Source organism: Sipha flava, unplaced genomic scaffold (genome assembly GCF_003268045.1).
Source record: "Sipha flava isolate LNK unplaced genomic scaffold, YSA_version1 171_pilon_pilon, whole genome shotgun sequence".
Classification (NCBI taxonomy): domain Eukaryota; kingdom Metazoa; phylum Arthropoda; class Insecta; order Hemiptera; family Aphididae; genus Sipha; species Sipha flava.
In genome coordinates, this window is record NW_020271925.1 from 210,318 (window position 1) to 229,980 (window position 19,663).

At 33.8% G+C, this 19,663-nt stretch overlaps 1 protein-coding gene across 2 annotated transcripts in view; it reads left to right on the plus strand.

Annotated features, from left to right (window-relative positions):
• Window positions 1-18,077, plus strand: part of LOC112680005 — a 163,466-nt gene extending 145,389 nt beyond the window's left edge. For both annotated transcript variants that reach the window (XM_025549978.1, XM_025549979.1), the window contains 6 exons: window positions 11,976-12,127; window positions 13,077-13,985; window positions 14,590-14,734; window positions 16,615-16,768; window positions 16,845-17,111; window positions 17,535-18,077. In XM_025549978.1, the coding sequence (XP_025405763.1) occupies window positions 11,976-12,127; window positions 13,077-13,985; window positions 14,590-14,734; window positions 16,615-16,768; window positions 16,845-17,111; window positions 17,535-17,789 (1,882 nt within the window). In that variant the 3' untranslated portion in view covers window positions 17,790-18,077. The remainder of the gene's footprint in view (window positions 1-11,975; window positions 12,128-13,076; window positions 13,986-14,589; window positions 14,735-16,614; window positions 16,769-16,844; window positions 17,112-17,534) is intronic.
• The last annotated feature ends 1,586 nt before the right edge of the window (window positions 18,078-19,663 follow it).

Here is a 19,663-nt window from a genome sequence, read left to right on the forward strand (position 1 = left end):
GTGTGCATTAAATATACACGCTGTCCGTTATTACTGCTTTTACTTTTTTTGTCGCTAAAACTTTCTATATATGGCCAAAAGACGCGATACGATGAATAAAAACGCTATTCGTACTTACGATTTAACAAATATCTACCGTAAACTAAAAATTGCACAAATTTTGTTTCTTGTGCGAGGAGAATAATTCATTAAATATTAAAATATCGAAATAGTGAAGAGTTCTAAACGAAATTCGTAATGTATATAATTTACCGAAAACGGTAAATGTTTGCTTCAGAGTTTTCTGCGAATGCATATGCTAAAAAGATTTTCACCGTGTAGAACATAATATAATGTAACCTATAATGGGTTACATTATATAGGTATAGAATAACGTTTAGTTATATTAATATGTAGGTACCTATAGTTTACGTATGATCATTAATTAAATGTAAATTAATTTATATCAATTTATATTTAATCAATGATATGATGTTATTTGAATTTTGAATCGATAGACATTAACTAAAACCGTGTTATTGCGTATTCATGTACTCGTATATTAATGTATCTAGTGAACGAATCGAAAGTCGATGGACTATGCGTATAATGTTATGTTATATTAAATCGATTAGAGTTCAGCCTCGGAATCTTCGTACGAATCCCATTATAACGTAGGATATTGACGATTATGTATGTATATTAAAATTGAGCACGACGTATGCACAGTTGAATTTCGAATGCATATAAATTTCAAGGTTGCGTTATGAAAATAGATTCATGCAAGTCGTTGGAAAAATCTCCCCGTTCAAACACATTAGACTGATGCGATAGTCTTGCCCGGACAGTGTAAGCGCATAACTGCTCTTAAAAAATACACGAGGAAAATTCTATCAGTGCCTATATGACACACAATAGTTTTAGATCACCTACTCTGATACATGTTGTTGGTTCATTATATAATTATAAAAGTACGTTTTTGCAAACGTACGCAATGTGCATCACTGCCGAAGCATCCCCAATAAATATGAAGTTCACAGAAATCTTAATATTACGTATAATATTATGTATACTATGTTCATATTGTTGCCATTAACAAGTTGTGTATGTAGTACAATTACAAATGCATTTTATGTAATTTAATGGCCAATTTATTATGAAAATTATGTCGGTTTTCAGGAAAATAACTACACCGCGCCGCTGCACCAATATTAATAATAATATAAAACTCCTGTGCACTTTGTACGTTATTTTATGTTATTCAACGGTGACGGCCTTGCAGGTTACACGCAGCGTGTTGGAAACAACGCTTCAAGGTTGGGGATTTTAATATATACTTTCATGGTTACCCGATGGTGGATGTATGATTATATTTAGAGAGTATATATGGGCGTTTTGCGTACGATTGACGCATGTGTGTTGGTCTTGTACGGCCGAGATCCTTCCGAAACGGTAAACTTAGTAGCCAGTCAGCGTAATGACGTGTGTTAAAAATAAATTGGTTAACGGTCGGAGGTTGACGCGTTTTCCGCGGAAATCATTCGGTATCCGCGGTCTCTGTAAAATCGAATCATGACAAAAGATAGTAGAAAGAAGGAAGAGGCTTTCACCGGGTAGGAATGCATACGTGAAAAACCCGCCCTATGCCTGATATGCAGTGTGTGTGTGTGTGTGTAGCGAGTACTGCATATATACCGTTCAATCTGTTCAGCTTTCTATTTCTTTAGATTGACAGCGGCGGCTAAATATAGTTAAGGTAGAAGGTGTACAGCGATCGTATATACTTTTGTCGTTTGTCAATCAAAATTATTCTCTCCGTCACTTTAGGTGTTTACCGCGCGTAATTCTATTGGTGGCTGATTGTTGGGTTTGAAACAAAACGTTTCACAACATCGATGAAATAAATTGAAAACTATAGCACTAGCGTGGTGTTCAAGCACGAGTTACTGCACATTATATTCCAGTTGATTTTCTTCTGCGATATTTATTTCAATAACGTGCCTAGTTAAATAACTCGCTATTCATTTTCATGTACATATGAATTATGTAATTTATATTATTTTCAAATTATGTGATTTAATAGGTACTTATTGGTTTTTTTTTTTTTTTAATTTCCCAAATTAATGGAAATGGTACGAGATTCGTCACATATCACAGCAAATTGCATAGATTGTCGCATAGTTATTATTAGATTTATTTACGTCAAAATGAATATTTCACCCACGACCACGACGAGGTGAACAACTGTTGCCACTGTATTACGAGGTCGTTTACTTCTAGGTTTATATTTTATTTAATTTTATGGAAAACTTCTTCACGGAAAGATGGATTTTTAACACAAACTCGCAATTCAAACATAATAACTACTTCGTCGCTGCCGTCACTACAGACTTACTCCTTCCACACTACTTTATGTACTTACATATATATATGGGATGATTCGTATTGTAACACGCAACCCGCTAAATGTCAAGCGGTCGGAAGTTCAGTGTATTTTACAGCAGTGTAATTACACTACATGCATACACACAATAAGTCATATATGTATTACCTATGTTATTTTTTTTTTTTTTTTTACAATCCGCAGCGCTGCTATGGTCATTGGATGTTAGAGTGCAAAACTTAATATTCAAATAGAATAATATAAATATATAAATAAAAGACATGAGCTATAAGTACATAAATAAATATGAAGTATGGATATATGTATATACTTTGAGACTTATAACGGTTAAAATAAACTATTGTATTGAAGGTTTATGGGTGCTTGTTACACAAAGTCGACGAGGTGTGTTATTGATTAAAATTGATAGAGCTTGAAGATGTTGGTTGACTTCGGACTTGATGTTTCAGCTAAGTGATCGGATATCTGTAATTTTATTCTCTTCATGTTTTATACACTTTGTGTAGTAAGAATATGTATAACAATGAGGAGTACCTCACAGTATGTGTAGTTAGGGGGTCGTCTTTCTTCGTTAAATTTAAGTGGATCTCGAATCTTGTAAGTCTCATTCTGAGACGGTTAATAACTGACTCATATTTTTTTTAGGGTGTTAATGGAGAAGGACTAGTTTAATATTGATATTTTACCTATGTTATTTATTATGGAGACGTCTGTTATTTGTATAGAAGTAAATTTTTCTCTCACAGTTACATGTTTGTAGGTTTAATATTTGCTGCATAATTTTACATTACGTTGATTTGGGGTATGTTTGAGAATTGGATCAAGGTTACGGTATGCTACGCAGATAATATAATCTTGATATAGTTATATAATTTGATGTCATGATAATAAATGTGTGTTTTATGTTATACGTGTGATGGTAGAAGTAAACAATAGAAAATCATTTGCATATTTACATCGATTGAAATGGTCAACCATGACGCCTATTGGTAGCACTTTGATTACAGAGCGAGTATATATATATTTTTTATTTGGGTACTTTGCGAAATCGCATATTAATGGGATTTATCACGCTATCGTCTATGGTGTTCCGTCGTTTTAATTCCTACATAATATAAATCCAAATAGATATGCAGTTAAAAAAATACAGTCTGTTAAAAATCACAAAAAATATCTACAAAATAGAGGAAATACTTTAAAACTATATTGTTTTTAAAGTTTAAATCATTTTAATGACTCAATAAATTAAATCTGTCTTTCGATTGCTATGCAACGTGAAATGAAGTTACTATAAAATCAATTTTCATAATTAGTTATCGGTATTGCAATTTTATTAGAATTATTTAATGCACCATCGTATACATAAATATACCGGTGGGTCTGCATTTCTTTCTTCGTCATGTTTGAAATTCAATACTCACGAAAAAAACTATACTCTAGTTCGTCTTGATTCATATTCATTTTGTGCGCGTTTTCATACGTTAGCTAAAACGAAGGACATATCGTTTGAAATATAATATTCACCGACAATAATAATAATAATATCACCAAACTACAGTAGGTATTTAACTTATGACGTATTTATTATTAGATTATATTTATATCTTAATTATGTATGTATACTTTGGCACTTGTATTTTTTTAACCATCTTGTGTTGTGGGTTTTCTCAATATTCGATTAGTTGGTTTTTTTTAGTACTTATATATAGTCTATATGAAGTTTATCGCATATAAGTCTAGTCTATTTGAAGTCAATAACGAAAATATAACATTTTCAAGGTACTTATTTACAAGTACATTACCTTTTTTAGGTTAGTCGAAGTTTCATAATTTTTCTAACCGTATCTTATTTATTAAGTATATTTACGTAGATACTCATCATCCATTGTCTGTATGATATTTGTATTATATACAAATCATATATATTGGCAGACGAATATGCTTAGTATAAAATCTACTATACGTATATTTATTAATATAAAACATAGACTCAACGTAAATGGCGATTGTCCGGTTATGAAACCCCTCGTGGAATAAAAATGGTGTAAATTATTTGCCTGTGATGTACGTTGTATTCTACATATACTGCAATATATATAAAAAAAATTTAATATTTATTTTACAAAAATTAATATTTTATTGCCTACGATTGTTATGTATAATTTTTGTAATATTCTTACGCATGTATTAGTGACTGATGATGAAAAAAATGTCCATTCAAATTTATTCAAGCACTCGACCAGATACGTAATAACGTTATTAATAATTATTCATATTTCTGTTCATGAGCACTTAAAATCTATGTGGCAGCAGGATACGTTTCGTTTGTTTCAAGTGGAGAACAATCGTGTGCATAGTGTATGCACCTCATATGTACATAAATATAATTTAGCAACGTTATATTTCCGCAGTTAATTTTTATATTATTATATTTACCGTAACTGGACTGTTGCGTATGTGCTCTACCGACCTGTAGCGGTCATTGTGTTATTCAAATCCGGTACTAAGCCGAACTCACGACAACGACGAACGAACGGAGGTTTTTCATATGAATTTCACGACTACCGAAATGTCATCGTGCTGCCGGTCAACATATCCATTATATACATACAATCGTCGTCGTATTGTATCATTCTGTACGTGTTCCCGTTATTGCGATTATTACATTTTTTTATTTTTTTTTTTACCTTCTTCGTCTTTTCGTTTTATTCGGCGGAGTAGCGCTTCTTCGTGTCTTTATTATTTCGATCAAATATATATACGAGCACGCTCCGTATACATGTTTGCCGGGGTCTTTGAACTAAAAAATACACATCGGACAGTGGCTGACTGCCGCCGTGATTTGCTTTCGTCGTCACGATTGCATTTTTCGGAGACCCGACAAAAATCATTACAAATCCATCACAGTCACCATACGTGATAAAAACTTCTCCGGTAATTGTATATGTCTATGTATATATATTTTACACCTGTGTATGATATCTATATTACTGTGACGATTTACTTGGCCAATTATAATATCACAATCACGCCGTAACCGCTAATGGAAATATATATATAGGTATATGTATACATTAGGAAAGAATGGAATTCCTAACAGGATGTGTGTTTGTCTCTCCAAGGACTCAATCCGTTTTGTGTGCTCGCAGTTGATTTTTTTTTCTTATTCTTAGTAATTTTTTTTCATATCTATTTGATTTTAACCACGCCCCCGCTATGTACCTTGAACACTTACAAAGCCCCGCAGACTTTGTACGTATATACGTATGTTTCCTTAATCCGTCGCCGACACACCCTTTCGAGTACACAGAGTATAGCTTACGATTTGAATAGAGTAATTGAATTAGAAGGATATTACCTGTATTATATTTTTTTCGACACGAATCAACTCTGTTCAGCCAGCAAGCGGAGGAAGCCGCGCGTTGTTGTTTGCCGACATAGGAAGCCGATTTTGGTTGCAGAAGCCATACGCGAAATTAACGTCATTATCGTTGCGATGGTGGTGATGAGCTCGTCCTAGTGTTTTCACACACGTGCGGTCGTTTCGAGTAGTTCAATAAGGTTCAAGTATATAGCACTTACTCTGCATATATCTAATACACATCCGAAGTCGGATTGCATTGTATAAACGTATAGTACGCAGGACAACAGTAATTTTCTGGTTATGGTCGTTCGCGTCAAAATGCGTAAAAATGTCTCCGTCAAATCATTCGTGTTGTGCAGATATTTAGATATTTTATCATCCGGCATGAGGAAACTAAACGTCGGATTCTCGAAATACGTGTACGTATATGTGTGTGTACATAGTATGTATAGTGTATTTAAGTGTGTATATTATATATAATCTCGTTTATCGCATCGTTACGTACTTCGGTGTGTAAAATCTACTCGTAAAGATTATGTGTCGTATTTATACCAACAATAACTACACGTTATTGTATTACATACAGGACCGCATTCTTTTCCCAAGTTGAGTAAACCTAATCGTTCGACATTCATAAAATATACATAGTTGTATCGTCTCCCACACACACACTCTTCATGCTCACTATTTTGTAAACATTATGAATGTGCTATCACTGCTGTGTAAGAACGCGAGTCTCTATCCATTGTTGTTGAGCTTATTACATTATTCCGAAAATACATCTATCATCATGATGTGTAATATATTAATATACAGACGCTTTAATTTTCATTAGATATTATTATCCTTGTATGTACGCTGAGGTTTTTGAATTATCAAACTCGTCAGCAAAGAACGTGCGACGTGAAAAAAATAAACGCAATTATTGTTTTTTGATTGTTTTCGACGCATATATTATGAAAAAAATATTTACCTTGGTTCTTCATTCAAGTAATAATTTTATGGCAGTGGGTATGAAGCTCACGACTATAGCAGGTCAAAATTACAGCAAAGCCGTCAGAATTTGGATGCGACCTATTGAAAATAATTAAGACTTTCGAAAAATTAATTTTATCGTCCGTAAGTATTACCTTACAAAATTGTTTATTAGTTTAATGGTAATACATTTTCAGTTTTGACTAATAATTTTTGCGGCAAATTGATTTTTATAAAATCTACCTACGTTACGTAATCGAACCTTCGAAAAATCCTTCCAAAACTACTTACTAATCGAGTGATATTTTATAAAATATTTACTAAAAGAAAGAAAAAAACAGAATTATCGGCGGCAAAAAGTGACTGATGATGATAGAGGGTATAATATAACAACAACACATCAACTCTCTCGGTTGGCCGTGAACACCGTACGCGTTTGCGATGACTGAAACCGGTAAAGGAACTTTTGCTTTCTACCTGCAGTAACTACACGCTCGCGTGTGTATTCTGTACAATCGTCGTCGTCACTTGTATGAATAATAATAATATATCGTTTGATTAATCTTCACTTGAGACCCCGGAGGCCGTGAAAACGTGTACAGTGATGCCAAAGCCCCCTCCTCCTGCCCGTGCGAGGACCCATCCCTCTACTTAGTTTCCCGTTGTAATTGTACGCGGTTAACGCCGATATTACGTGTTATTATTATGTATATGCATAATACAGAACGTACTGAGGTATACAATTCGAGTGAGAGGAAATGCTTTAATATAATATTATTTTAATTGCAGAGTAGGTGTTTTAAAAGAAGGATGGGGATACACAAATCGCGGTGCGCACGTAATGTTAGGCTCTGGTTACCGTGGCCACCACTGTCTTCTTCATAATATACTGGGGGGGAGAGTTGGCAACGACGCGAAGTCCGATAATATGTATCGATCGCGACGGGGCTTTCACGATTTATTTTTTCAATCTTCTATACCCAAGTCGTTTATTTATTTATTTTTTCACCGCTACGACGTTTTACTGTTTTAAATATTTCTACGCGAGCGCGTGTTTATACACTCAATCTTGAACGCCTATCACCGTTTGAAGGTAGGCTTACAGACCGTATAGTATATCAGTTTTGCTGCTAAAGTTGCTGCCATAGTTCGATATTAAAATACACTCGATGTCTATCGCGTCCGTTCGACAACCTCTGTACAATAACTCATAGTTCTGTAAATCTCAACGGATGCCGTATTCATTCCATGAACCAGCTCAGTCTTGCAGCCGTGGTGTTGTACTTTTTGTCATAATATCAATGAACGACTTGGAACGATGCCCGTCCATATTTTAACGAGAACTTACAATTCTGAAAGTTTGATCGAATCACATCGTTTTAGATTAAATATGGACCTAATAATGTCTCTTCCATTAGGGTTGTATATCTTACGTAAGAACTTATTGTTATACTGGTAGCTAAATAGAGAAAAAAAAGGTTCATCATTTTTTTACTATTATCTAGGATTTGAGTATAAATTTAGAGTCTTTTACTCTGGGGCTTTATATTGTTCGCTGTAATTCTCTCGTAGATAAGTATGTGTCAGTGATTAGCACTAGGCGGGATGCGAGCATATTTTAGTTAAAATGTTGAAGTGTGGTTAAAAAATGAAATTTTTTTAATGAATAATTACAAACTGAAGAAAAGTTTTTAATTTTTTCATAAAAAATCCGGTACTGATTTATTATCAACAATTTAGATGTGTCTATTATTTATTTTAATAAATTCTACCATTCCTTCTGCAATAATTGTTTTCCACTTTACATGTTTTTGCCGACAATATTACGTAATATCGTTCAAAGAACCGCCGTGTGACGATAAAGTTCATCGGTACACTACAATATGTGGACTATAATATGTTGCCCGGGCGGCGGTTGATTTTCTTGTTCGTCGTATGTTTCAACGAAGTGCATAAAATACACGAAAACGCACTCTTCGGCGTGTGTCGCTTCGCTCCGACCTCGGCTGTTTCGAATACGTGACCTCAAAACAGCGTGTTTTTTTCTAGTTTTTTTTTCCACGTCCAAAACAATACAACGAATCGGCCAAATTCATAACACGTGCGATACATGTACACGCCGTATACCTTTACATAATATGCGTATATGTGTTGTTGTAAAAAATACCAAAGTTGTCATCGGGTAGTGGCATCGCCGTGTTGTCCCCCTGTATCTCATGCCCTATCGCGTATAAATTTAAATGTTCAGTCGTATGTCATATTTATAATACCCTCAACAACATCTCACGTATACAGAGCAATAGTGTTTCGCAACAGTCAAAAAGTCCGTAACGATTATCATTTCGCGCGCACATGGTAACATATTATTAGTAACCCGTCACGTAGTTCGTTTTAAAAACGTATTTATTTTTTTTTTTTGTGCTGAGGCTAAACGCGTCACGAGCTGTGCCCGGAGCATTTCGACCGCCGTCCGACGAACAAGAATCGCCCCCAACGTGTGCGATATTATAATAAAGCAATAATATCAGTAGTAGTAAAAATTAAAATAATAATACTCCGGCGACCTCTGGCAAACGCGAACCATTCCGACGTTCTTTCGCCTCCGCCGCTCTAAATATTTTGCACGGGTTTTTCTTTGTTTCTGTTCCGATTGTAATTCACGTTTGATCGCGTTCTCTCTCTCTATATATATACATCGAACACGGCTCGATTCCCTAGCAAAAAAATGTTAATTTACCGGCTCGTGATGTATATGCTGTGGCTGGCAGTGATTATGATGTGAATATTAAAAACCCTTCCAAATGTATAATACTATTTGTGACTTTCTTTGAAACGTACCCTAAATTACATTCATAACTGTGTATTTATTTATTTTATTTAACATTATATTACTGTATACAACTGTTTTACATCTGAATTCGAAATCTAAACATGTATTACCATTACTATACTTGTCGTTATGAAAACATGCGGTTTGAATGAATTTAACAGTCAGTATGATGGACTCGAAAATGAGTAGGCTTACAAAATGCAAAATAAATTGTATTTCGTTTAATTCCAAATCATTGCATGTAAATAGATGAAAACGGTTAATAATTCAATTGAAAAAAAATAAGTGTCCGCGTTTCCTGGTGATTACGAATCCAATCATGGTAATTTTGCGTCATACATTTAGGTTAGTTGACGCGACAACTACTCATTTGTACCGCAATAATATTTTATCAATATCGACTATAGTGGTGTTACCATTTGTCTTGGTTCTTCGTCATTATGCAGCTTACGTTTAAAAGATGCGAGTTAGCTGTGCTTGCTCGTGTTTCGTTGTTACCAGACAGCGTATTACCAAACCGGTTAAAGCCCCAGCGCCGTATTCAAATACGCTGTTTTCATTGATTTATTTGAAAAAAACCGCTTAAATATATTTTTCTTTTATCAAATAAGTACAATTGATAACGTTAATATAATACAAACTCGTAAAAATAAATAAACAGTCACTAATTTCTTCAAAAAAAAAAAAAATGTTAGTAAGTAGTGGTTTTGTAACTTAAAGAAATACGATTTTGCCCAGGTTGATAAGTTCCACACTCACTATCATAATATCATTTTAAATTAACATAATAATATCACAACCATGTACATTACATTATAACATATAATTTATAATATGATGATATATACCTAAGTTGATAATACGTAATAATAAAATAAATAAGATAATAGGCTACCGGGCATGTAATACCCAGATATCATACCCAGGTATATAATCGTATAACAATAGATATACACGATACGGTAATATGACTAACGTAGAGTAATTAAACCGTTTCTGAGAACGTAACGTTAATTTTAACGAGTCTGCGTATAATTTGTTTTTCTCCCGACGGACTGTGAAGGCTGCGAAGAAGCTTGTTAAAAATTAAATTTTAAATAAGTATTTTTTTTCCCGTACTTGTTTGCTTCAATCGCCAGTGAATCATCAGATTGATCTGATTAAGTGGGCGACAACGATAGATTTTTCACGAAACAATGTCATTCCATTTAATTTAACACGTTGCAATCGTGTTTTTAAGAACTCTGTTGTTCTGTTGCGCAGTGTACTTTTTCTATTCGGACCAAAAAATAAAAAATAAATATTTCCATATAAGAAAGTCGCCCTCGTTATATATATATTTAAAATGTATTCGACATGTACACCATTAAAGAGTTCTCGTTTGCAATGGTAATCAAGGTAAAATTGGCGTAAAAAAAATTCGCGGCACCGATGGTTGGCGAAATCACCAGTCATACAATGTGACCGGACCCGTGAATAACATTATAGATATTACGTTAATTTTGTCTCTTCTTTTTTTTTCCATCGGAAATCGCTTGTATACATGTATACATTGTTTCTAATTACGACACTTGTACTACACCGCAAAGACTATCTCTTGTTTATCTGTTTTTTTTTTTTTTTTTTTTTTTTTTTTTTTTTAAATAATATTTAATCGATCGGCACAGATCATACGCTGCTCATCATCTTGTGTACGTTTATCACACGGAAAAACGTCATCCGATCATGACAAATAATAATACATATTATATGTATCCTACGTACATTTACATATTAAAACCATTACTATCGAAATATTATTATTTCATAACAGTTGCGTACAACAGTTAATGTTCATTATGTTGGTTAGCTCATCTGTCAAAGCAATAATAAATAATATTAATATTTAAAAAGTGTAACCTGGTTACGGTTGACCTACGCCGCCACCGTGCGATATTGTATCGATCCCGACAAAGTAAACTCGCGTATATCTAAGTTTTAGGTTTCGCGTTATAATGTTATGATGTAATACTCTACCAATGTTTATTTGTAATGCTTGCACATTAGCTCCTCTACAATGTTTGTTCGAATAATAAATATACATATAATAATACATAAATTCTCCCCCATAAATATTTGCGTTTTTCGCAGCTGCTGCTGCTGCTGTTGCAGTATAATATTATAATATATCACTATGTCACATCACGTGCCGCGCTACCGGCACCGGCGGGGCTGGCAGCAGCAACAGTTCTGTTCTCGTATGATTTTGTACATTATTTTTTATTTAATTTTTTTTTTTTTGCTTAATGGCTACAATCATTGCGTTTCCACGCGTAATGCGTCACTTTAATTAACTATGTCCTGGCCGTTGCGCACGTGGCCGTGTTATTTTTATCTGTTAAAATGAACGGTCTGATCAAAGAGATAATTTGCTTTATTCACAGAAGTCAGTCAAAGGCATCGTATTTATCGGCGTACAAGAGAGAGCCGAGGGAACGCGAGAAAGGACTGCCAAATTTCGAGGGGAGCTACAAAAGGACGGCATCGCCGAACAACACCGGACGTAGCGATGCAGCCGTAGCCGAGGAACCGCAAGGTGAGTTGAAATTTAACGTACTCGTTCATACCATACCACCTATGCGTGTTTAAAGTTGATAATGGTCCTCATAACGTAAACAAATGTAGTCACTTTCGTCTCAGAACGTACGTATGGTAGACCTTAAACTTATAAAAATCCGGTTTTTAACGGAGAGCGAGAACATAAGCGTATTAGTTACATTAACATTAATATAGCTAGCTAGCATGCGGTTCACATAAACGTTTCAACGAACAGATCTATCAGTACACATCATTTCACATTCAGATTACATTTATATGTTTTAACCAGAATATTGAAAAATTTAATTGTGCCAAGCATTTTGCATAATAATATTATGAAGTTGCAATTAAGATTATAAGGTTACATTATTTCAAATTATATATATATATTTATATCAATAAAATTCGTATAAATTATATTGTTATGGGTTATATTGGGTTTTTTTTTTTTTTTTTTAATATATCGTGGGTTCAGTTACGAAGTATGTACGATTATAATATGCTAAGAAGTTCTACCTGTGACTATTATAGTGCACGATTCATACGATTGTGTATGGTGATAAGATTATATTGCGTATTTGTTTTCAAAAATTCGATACCGATTAGGCCTTCAAACCGATATAGTATAATACAATTTACATACGAACCCATGAATGTATAAATTCAACGTGTTTTTCGTCAACGTTTTTGTATAAACTCGTCGTATTCCAACGGTATTGATGATATCGGATGGAACCAAAGATTTAATATTACAAACCAACATTTTCCAACGCCACGAAAGTCGACGCCAAACCGAAATCCGAAAATGTTGTCTATTGGACTCGTGCCGCATATATGACGGTGTAATACATGTTTGGACAACGATATATAAAAAACGACCGAATAAATAAATGGGCGAGGTAAATATCTTTGTAATAATGATAATTTTTTTTTTTTTTTGCGAACAGATGTGGAAAACGTGGCACCAGACGGCAGCGATTGTAGCGGCAACCTTTTGGAGTTGGGCGGCCGTTTGCAGCAGGATAACAACAACTCAACAACAACTAGTCAACAGCCGTCGCCCGTTAAACAGCAACCGGTGGACGTGACGACTGCGGCGGTAGTCACGTTACCACCAGCTCCTACGGTGTTATCTGAGCGACCGATTGTCGACCAACAACAACAGCAACAGCCGCAGCCGCAGCAACCGCAGCAACAATCGAAAACGCTGCCGCGATCCAACAACTCGGCCGGACAGGACTTCAAACGGTCATCGCGGACGCCGCGCACCCAGTCCGATCCGTCCAACATGCCCAACAAGACGGACGCCGCGGTCATCACCACGCTGCAGATGATGATGATGCCGCCGCCCAGACACTCGGAGTCCGTTTCCAGCCTGCACACGCAGAAACGCTCGCAGTCCGACCTGTCGCAGGTGGGCTCGACCGAGAGCGGATACAGCAGCCTGTCGCTGAACGCTCCGTCCCCGTCGCACTCGCCCACCCGTATGTCGTCCAGCGACTTCGGGACCGCGATCGGCGCGCCGCCGCTTCACCACCATCATTCGTCAACGGCCGCCATAATCACAGCCGTCGGCGGTGAACTCGCGGACGAGTGCACTTCTTCCTGGCACCCAGCCGAGCAGATTGCCGCTGCCACCAGCCCCGCCGCCCCCGTCAATCAACAGTACCATCACCCGGTGTCCAGGAGTTGTTCGGTAGTTTCGTCGGACGCCGCTTCGCAGACCGACCTCAAGTCCGGCGCGGGCACCCCGTCGGTGGTCAGGCGCAAGTTGCCCGAAGAGATCGAATGCGAAGAACTGTCGCGCGATCTCATCAGTCACCTGTCGCCGTCCGACAAACTTCACAACATACTAGGTGAGTCATCTCAACGCGTTCGCGTCCTTGTTACTCCCACGCCCGGCCATAAGTGCGAATCTTGCGCCACGTAACCGAGTAAAACTCAAAGCATTTACCTCTATTTGCAGTACATTCGCTATTATCATACATTCGATTGATTATTAGAACTCGAATATCGAAACTTAGACGGAGGAATGGGTTCATAATAATTTTCCGTTCGTACATTTTCGATCACCAAAATAATACCTATATATCCTTCATAAATATACAAGGGTACAGTCGTTCAAATTCTGTTCTCGTTTGTGGAACCTAACCTATAGGATCTCTTACGATCATTTTTTCAATAAGTTTCTGTGTAAACACGACTATTGTTTTCAAGTAAATCTAAGTAAAACACTTAACAAAAGTACATTCATTATAGCATCATCTCCGGTATTCTAAATTAGTTTTCGCCTTCGGCTATACTCCCATCAGCATTTTAATCTCTCTGCGGGCCTAAAATAAGTTATTAATATTTTGTGTGTTCGTTTTCTCGCTGCTTTGATGCACAGAAAAGGATAAAGGTAAATGCATACATATCATCTTTTTTTGTGTCTTAATCTGTAACGTATTTTTGTTTCAGCTCCGGGACCAGACGTTAAGCGGTCTACTGACTACGTATCACCATTGTTCCGTATGGATCTGGTACCCCGTTCTAGAACTTCTGTAGCCGAAAAATGTATTGACTGTATCAGCAACGATACAGACAATATTAATGACGCTATTTGGTAAGTAGCAGTTTTATTTAATTAGTTGCTACCATTCATCGTCCCTTGTCCACGATAAATAATACTTTAGTTCGATTATATCCTCGTTCCGAAATAACTGTTTTTGTTCATTTTTAATCGAACCTCACTCTTTTGAGTTTCACATGTATCGGTACCTACGCAAATGTTGGATTTTAATATAACGTAATGAGTTGCTAACTGTACTTACAATTTCATGGACGGTGAATACCGCACATCATATATACAATTCATGTAATATATAATGGCTAGAACCTTAAATAAATTACTCTCACATAAACCCTTGAATCCACCCAAGACAAAATGATAACCAAAACATCATTTACAATGTATTTATAATACATAAATTGATTACTGTAAACCTACTAAACCCTGTTTTATCCGACGGACGAAGAGTAATCGCTATCCTTGACCTGGTTGAACGACATCGCCCCAAAGGTGTTTGGTGTTCGTACGCTTCAGTGACGTTATCAATGTGGATGTTAATTTTTGCAAAATTATCTAGTGATAATTCCATTGTTGATGATTATGGCTGTAAAATATTAGGTTACAAATTTTGAAGTACAGTTTTAAATCCTGTATATGTTGGGTGATTAAGGCAAAAATATATAAGTACATTTGACCTTCACACAATATAACTGTTGTATCATACAATATTATACAATATGGAATACAAAATGGATTTAAATTATATACATTATAAGAATACTCACAAAATAACGGTAATTAATTTTGGTTTGTTGAATTCTATGATATTTAATTACAATTACTCGTTACAGTACGATGATTTTTTGAACGATACTGGTATACATATAATTAGACGTATTTATTTCACGTTTGTCTATGAATCTGTGATTAATTAAATCTATTATTTATTATTATTATTATTATTAAATATGATGTATCATACGTTAAATCAATACAAAGCACGTTCCTTTTTAATGTGTAAATAATGCTTTATCTATAATACATATTACCTATATTACCTCCACTGTATACATACACATAGCCGATGTTTACTTTTGTTATCACAGTTTATTGTTTTGAATCATTCAAAATAAGTGGTACTTTCTAAGCTTGTGCAGCTTATTTAGACCTGTATCTGATTAGTACTCACATTGTGGTCGCCTTGAGCATGTCGATGTATTTTCATTTTAAATTATCGTTATTTTATTCACTATATGGTAATAATTTATAACCGAAATAAACAAACGTTTCGCGCATATTTTTACAAGTACAAATATTAAAATTATGACTTCCGATTTGTGTGAACTGTAATATTCAATTATTATCCCATATTGGAGCTTGTTCTTTAATTTATAAGTTAGCGTATAATGAAAATGAACATTTGGTGAATATATCCACTTTTTATTATTCGAATTGTTTATTGTATTTTTGATTGGTATTCATTGTAATGCACAATAAAGTACCGTGTGACTTATTTTAAAAATATACGTACGCGCATTTTTAACTAATTTATTCTAAAATGTTTTAATAGTCGTTCCCATAAAGTAGATATTTTTTGTATTAAACATGTTAATCAAGTAGTCGTCATGTTATAGTTTAATGTACTTAGTTTTGACCATATGTGGGTAATTTAATTGGCGTCGTTCTGTTTCGATTAGCATAAATTTTACATTTTGTACACGCACTTGTGCATATATATAACAGCAAGCTGATGCTAATGTTATTTATTACGATTATTATTTTTAAAATTTGTAAACCGTTAATAAATGTCACTAACTTCCAATAAAATACATAATTTTCATTGAATTAGACCAACTACTAAGATATTTATTATTGCTTTTATTGATTGCTAGTGTCTAGATGCATTTGTTGACTTTTTGTATACTACTTTTCAGTAATCCGAACAATGGCCTATCGCCCAATTCTTCCTATTACACTATATCTGAACCAAAGGCAAAGCTTCTGAATCTACAGTACAGCCGGCATAGACAATTGTCTGGGATTGCTCTGCCTGAATGCAATGGAATTGGAAACTTGCAAAAGAAAAAGGTAACATTATCGCAAATTCTTACCAAAAAATTGTTGTGGACTTAAATTTACTTGAAATTCACATTTTATTTGATAGGCGGATCTTGTATCCAGATTGGATAGAAAGCTAAAGGTTCTCCGTGATGAACAAATCGCGCTGGCCGAAGAGGCATCTGTAAATGAAACTTTAGGTGTGTCGGTTGCCGATCGAGTAAAGGCAGTAGCCAAATCTCAAGAAGCCAACAAATTTAAAACGCATGTACAAGAAGTGGGTCATATTACCAGCTTGTTGTTAAGCCTTAGTGGACGGTTGGCAAGAGCGGAAAACGCTCTACTTGACTTAAATATCGATCATCTGGAGAAGGTAAAAAAAAATTATTATAATAATATTATCCATACCCTCGTGAAAATAAAAAGGAATATGCTCTTAATAACAAACAATTAACACCCAAACAATACGAGCAGCGATACTCGAATCTGAAAACTACATGAAATACAATTATGCAGTTAATAGTTTTTGTTTTAAAAATAATTTTCATTATTATTTCAAAGTATCGTATCCTCACATTTTTTTTATTTAAAACTATACTGTTAATCGACTTTATGAAGCTGAAATATAATATTCATCAGAATTTGATAATTTTATTATTTCCGTTTGAAAGGGGAACACTACTATCAAAAATGATTAATAACGCTTGTATTACTTCAATAATAATAATTGATATGTGTACATCACTGTTTAATTAATGTTTTTGAACTAAAATTGAATTTGATTTTTTTTCCACAGAAGGCGCTGGAGGAGAAAAAGTCCAAACTCACATGTCAACTAGAAGAGGCCAAAGAGTTGAAAGAAAACATCGATCGACGCGGTGACTTTGTATCGACCATACTATGCCGTTACTTAACGCCTGACGAGTACTCGGACTATGATCATTTCATAGCGATGAAAGCCAAGCTACTGATCGATGCTCGGGAAATAGCAGACAAAATACAACTGGGCGAGGAGCAACTGCGTGCACTCAAAGAAACCCTTGAAGACTAAATATATATGTACAAAACAATATGCCAAAAGGATAAAAAAAAAAATGAATGTGCACTTGTGTGTATGTGCGTATATTTAAAAGTTAAAAAAAAAATAATTTGACTGAAACAAAAGCAATTTTATAGTTTTAACTTAGATCTCTAATCAGAATGCTTTGTCTCCCTCCTTCTTGTGGCTGACACTTCAGCTGGATATATGTTGTATACTTATTTGCTTTCGAACAACACGTGTTATTCCTGTAAATATTTCTCAAATTACAAATTATATTTATCCAAATAATGACGCATATTAATATATGCTGTAGTTAATTTTCCCTCGTCGTTTTTGTAATAAAAAATAATAATAACTATTGGAATTTTAATTTTAGTCTTTTAGTAGAGATGAATGCTTTCATTCCTTGCTTTTTTTTTCAATACTTTTGAACTATATTCAAGTACATAATACATGTGTTATGGGTTAAGAGAATTAAGCAAATCAAAATACTTAAAAAAAAAAATGTTTTATTGTTGTCGAGAGAAATTTTTACATCTTTTATATTGTGATATTTGCCTTAAACGTAAAATTAAAAAAACACTCAAATTGTATGAGAAGAAAAATATTTAAATAATTATAAAATAATACACCTTTTACCTCTATCTAGCAGGGATGATTTATAGTAATTATAGTTTATATTATTATTTTTATTATTATTATTTTAAAAGTCTTAATTTATCCTTGTTATGCATTTACTGTAAATATTTTAGTGAAATGTATTGTTAAATCTAACATGTTGTATTATAATATTATAAACTGTGTATTGTACAGATTTTAATGAAGTGAATATATAGTGATCCTATGTGGTGCTATAACATGAATAAATTGTATTTTTCTTTTTTTTTTTACCTTTTAAACAGTTAATTTTATCTAGACATTTTTCATCTGTAGACTATAATTTATATTTTATATCGAGAAACATTACATCAGAAAAGCAGTACAATAATCTATTCAATGAGGACTTGAGTAATATTAACTTAAATCTCTTTATCAAATTTTGTATTTTTTTTTTTTTTGTAAATGTAAAAGTTATACTGCTGTCAAATGAAAAAAAAAATTTACTAGATATTGAATCCTACACAAACGTGTCGATATAATTTATAGTTTAAGCTTAAAGGAACTAAAGAAAATAATTTATAAAAATATAAATTCTTATAGTATCAACATTTATAAAATTGTTTATGAAATATATTAGGTAAGATCATTGTCACTGAATTATAATTTATTAAACAGAATAAATATTTCCTTGGTAATAACCAAAAATAAAAGAAAATTACTTAATACCTTTAAATTATGTGATAATTAAATCTTAACTTTCACAATCTGTTTCATAAATGAAGATTAAAAATAAAAAATTATTACAATTGTAACATTGTTAAGGACAAAAGTAATTTTCAGTTTTAAATGGTTTATTTTAATATTTAGAACTATTACACACTAATAATTATAAATATTAACATTTGGGTGGAGAACCACCAAACTCCATGAATTTTAATTTATTGATGTGTTAATTTAAACTGATATGACAAATATTAAAGTCTTTAGCCACTAATCTTACTAATATTTTTTTCTCTGTAAGGCATATTTCTGCAGCATTTTTCATAATTACTTCATTAGTTTCATGATTCGAAATTCTCTTATCAGCAGCATAACTATAATAAAAAAATAAAATAATGTAACAATAGTCCCCTGGTAAATTGTTACATTTTTCCCCGTTCAATATTATTTTAAAAATTTATATACTAAGAAAAATACTTACTAGTTAGTGTATTTTGAAAAACATCTACTTAAATTGCTCAAGTTTTTAATCGAACTAAACAAAATACAACAGGCACAAAAAA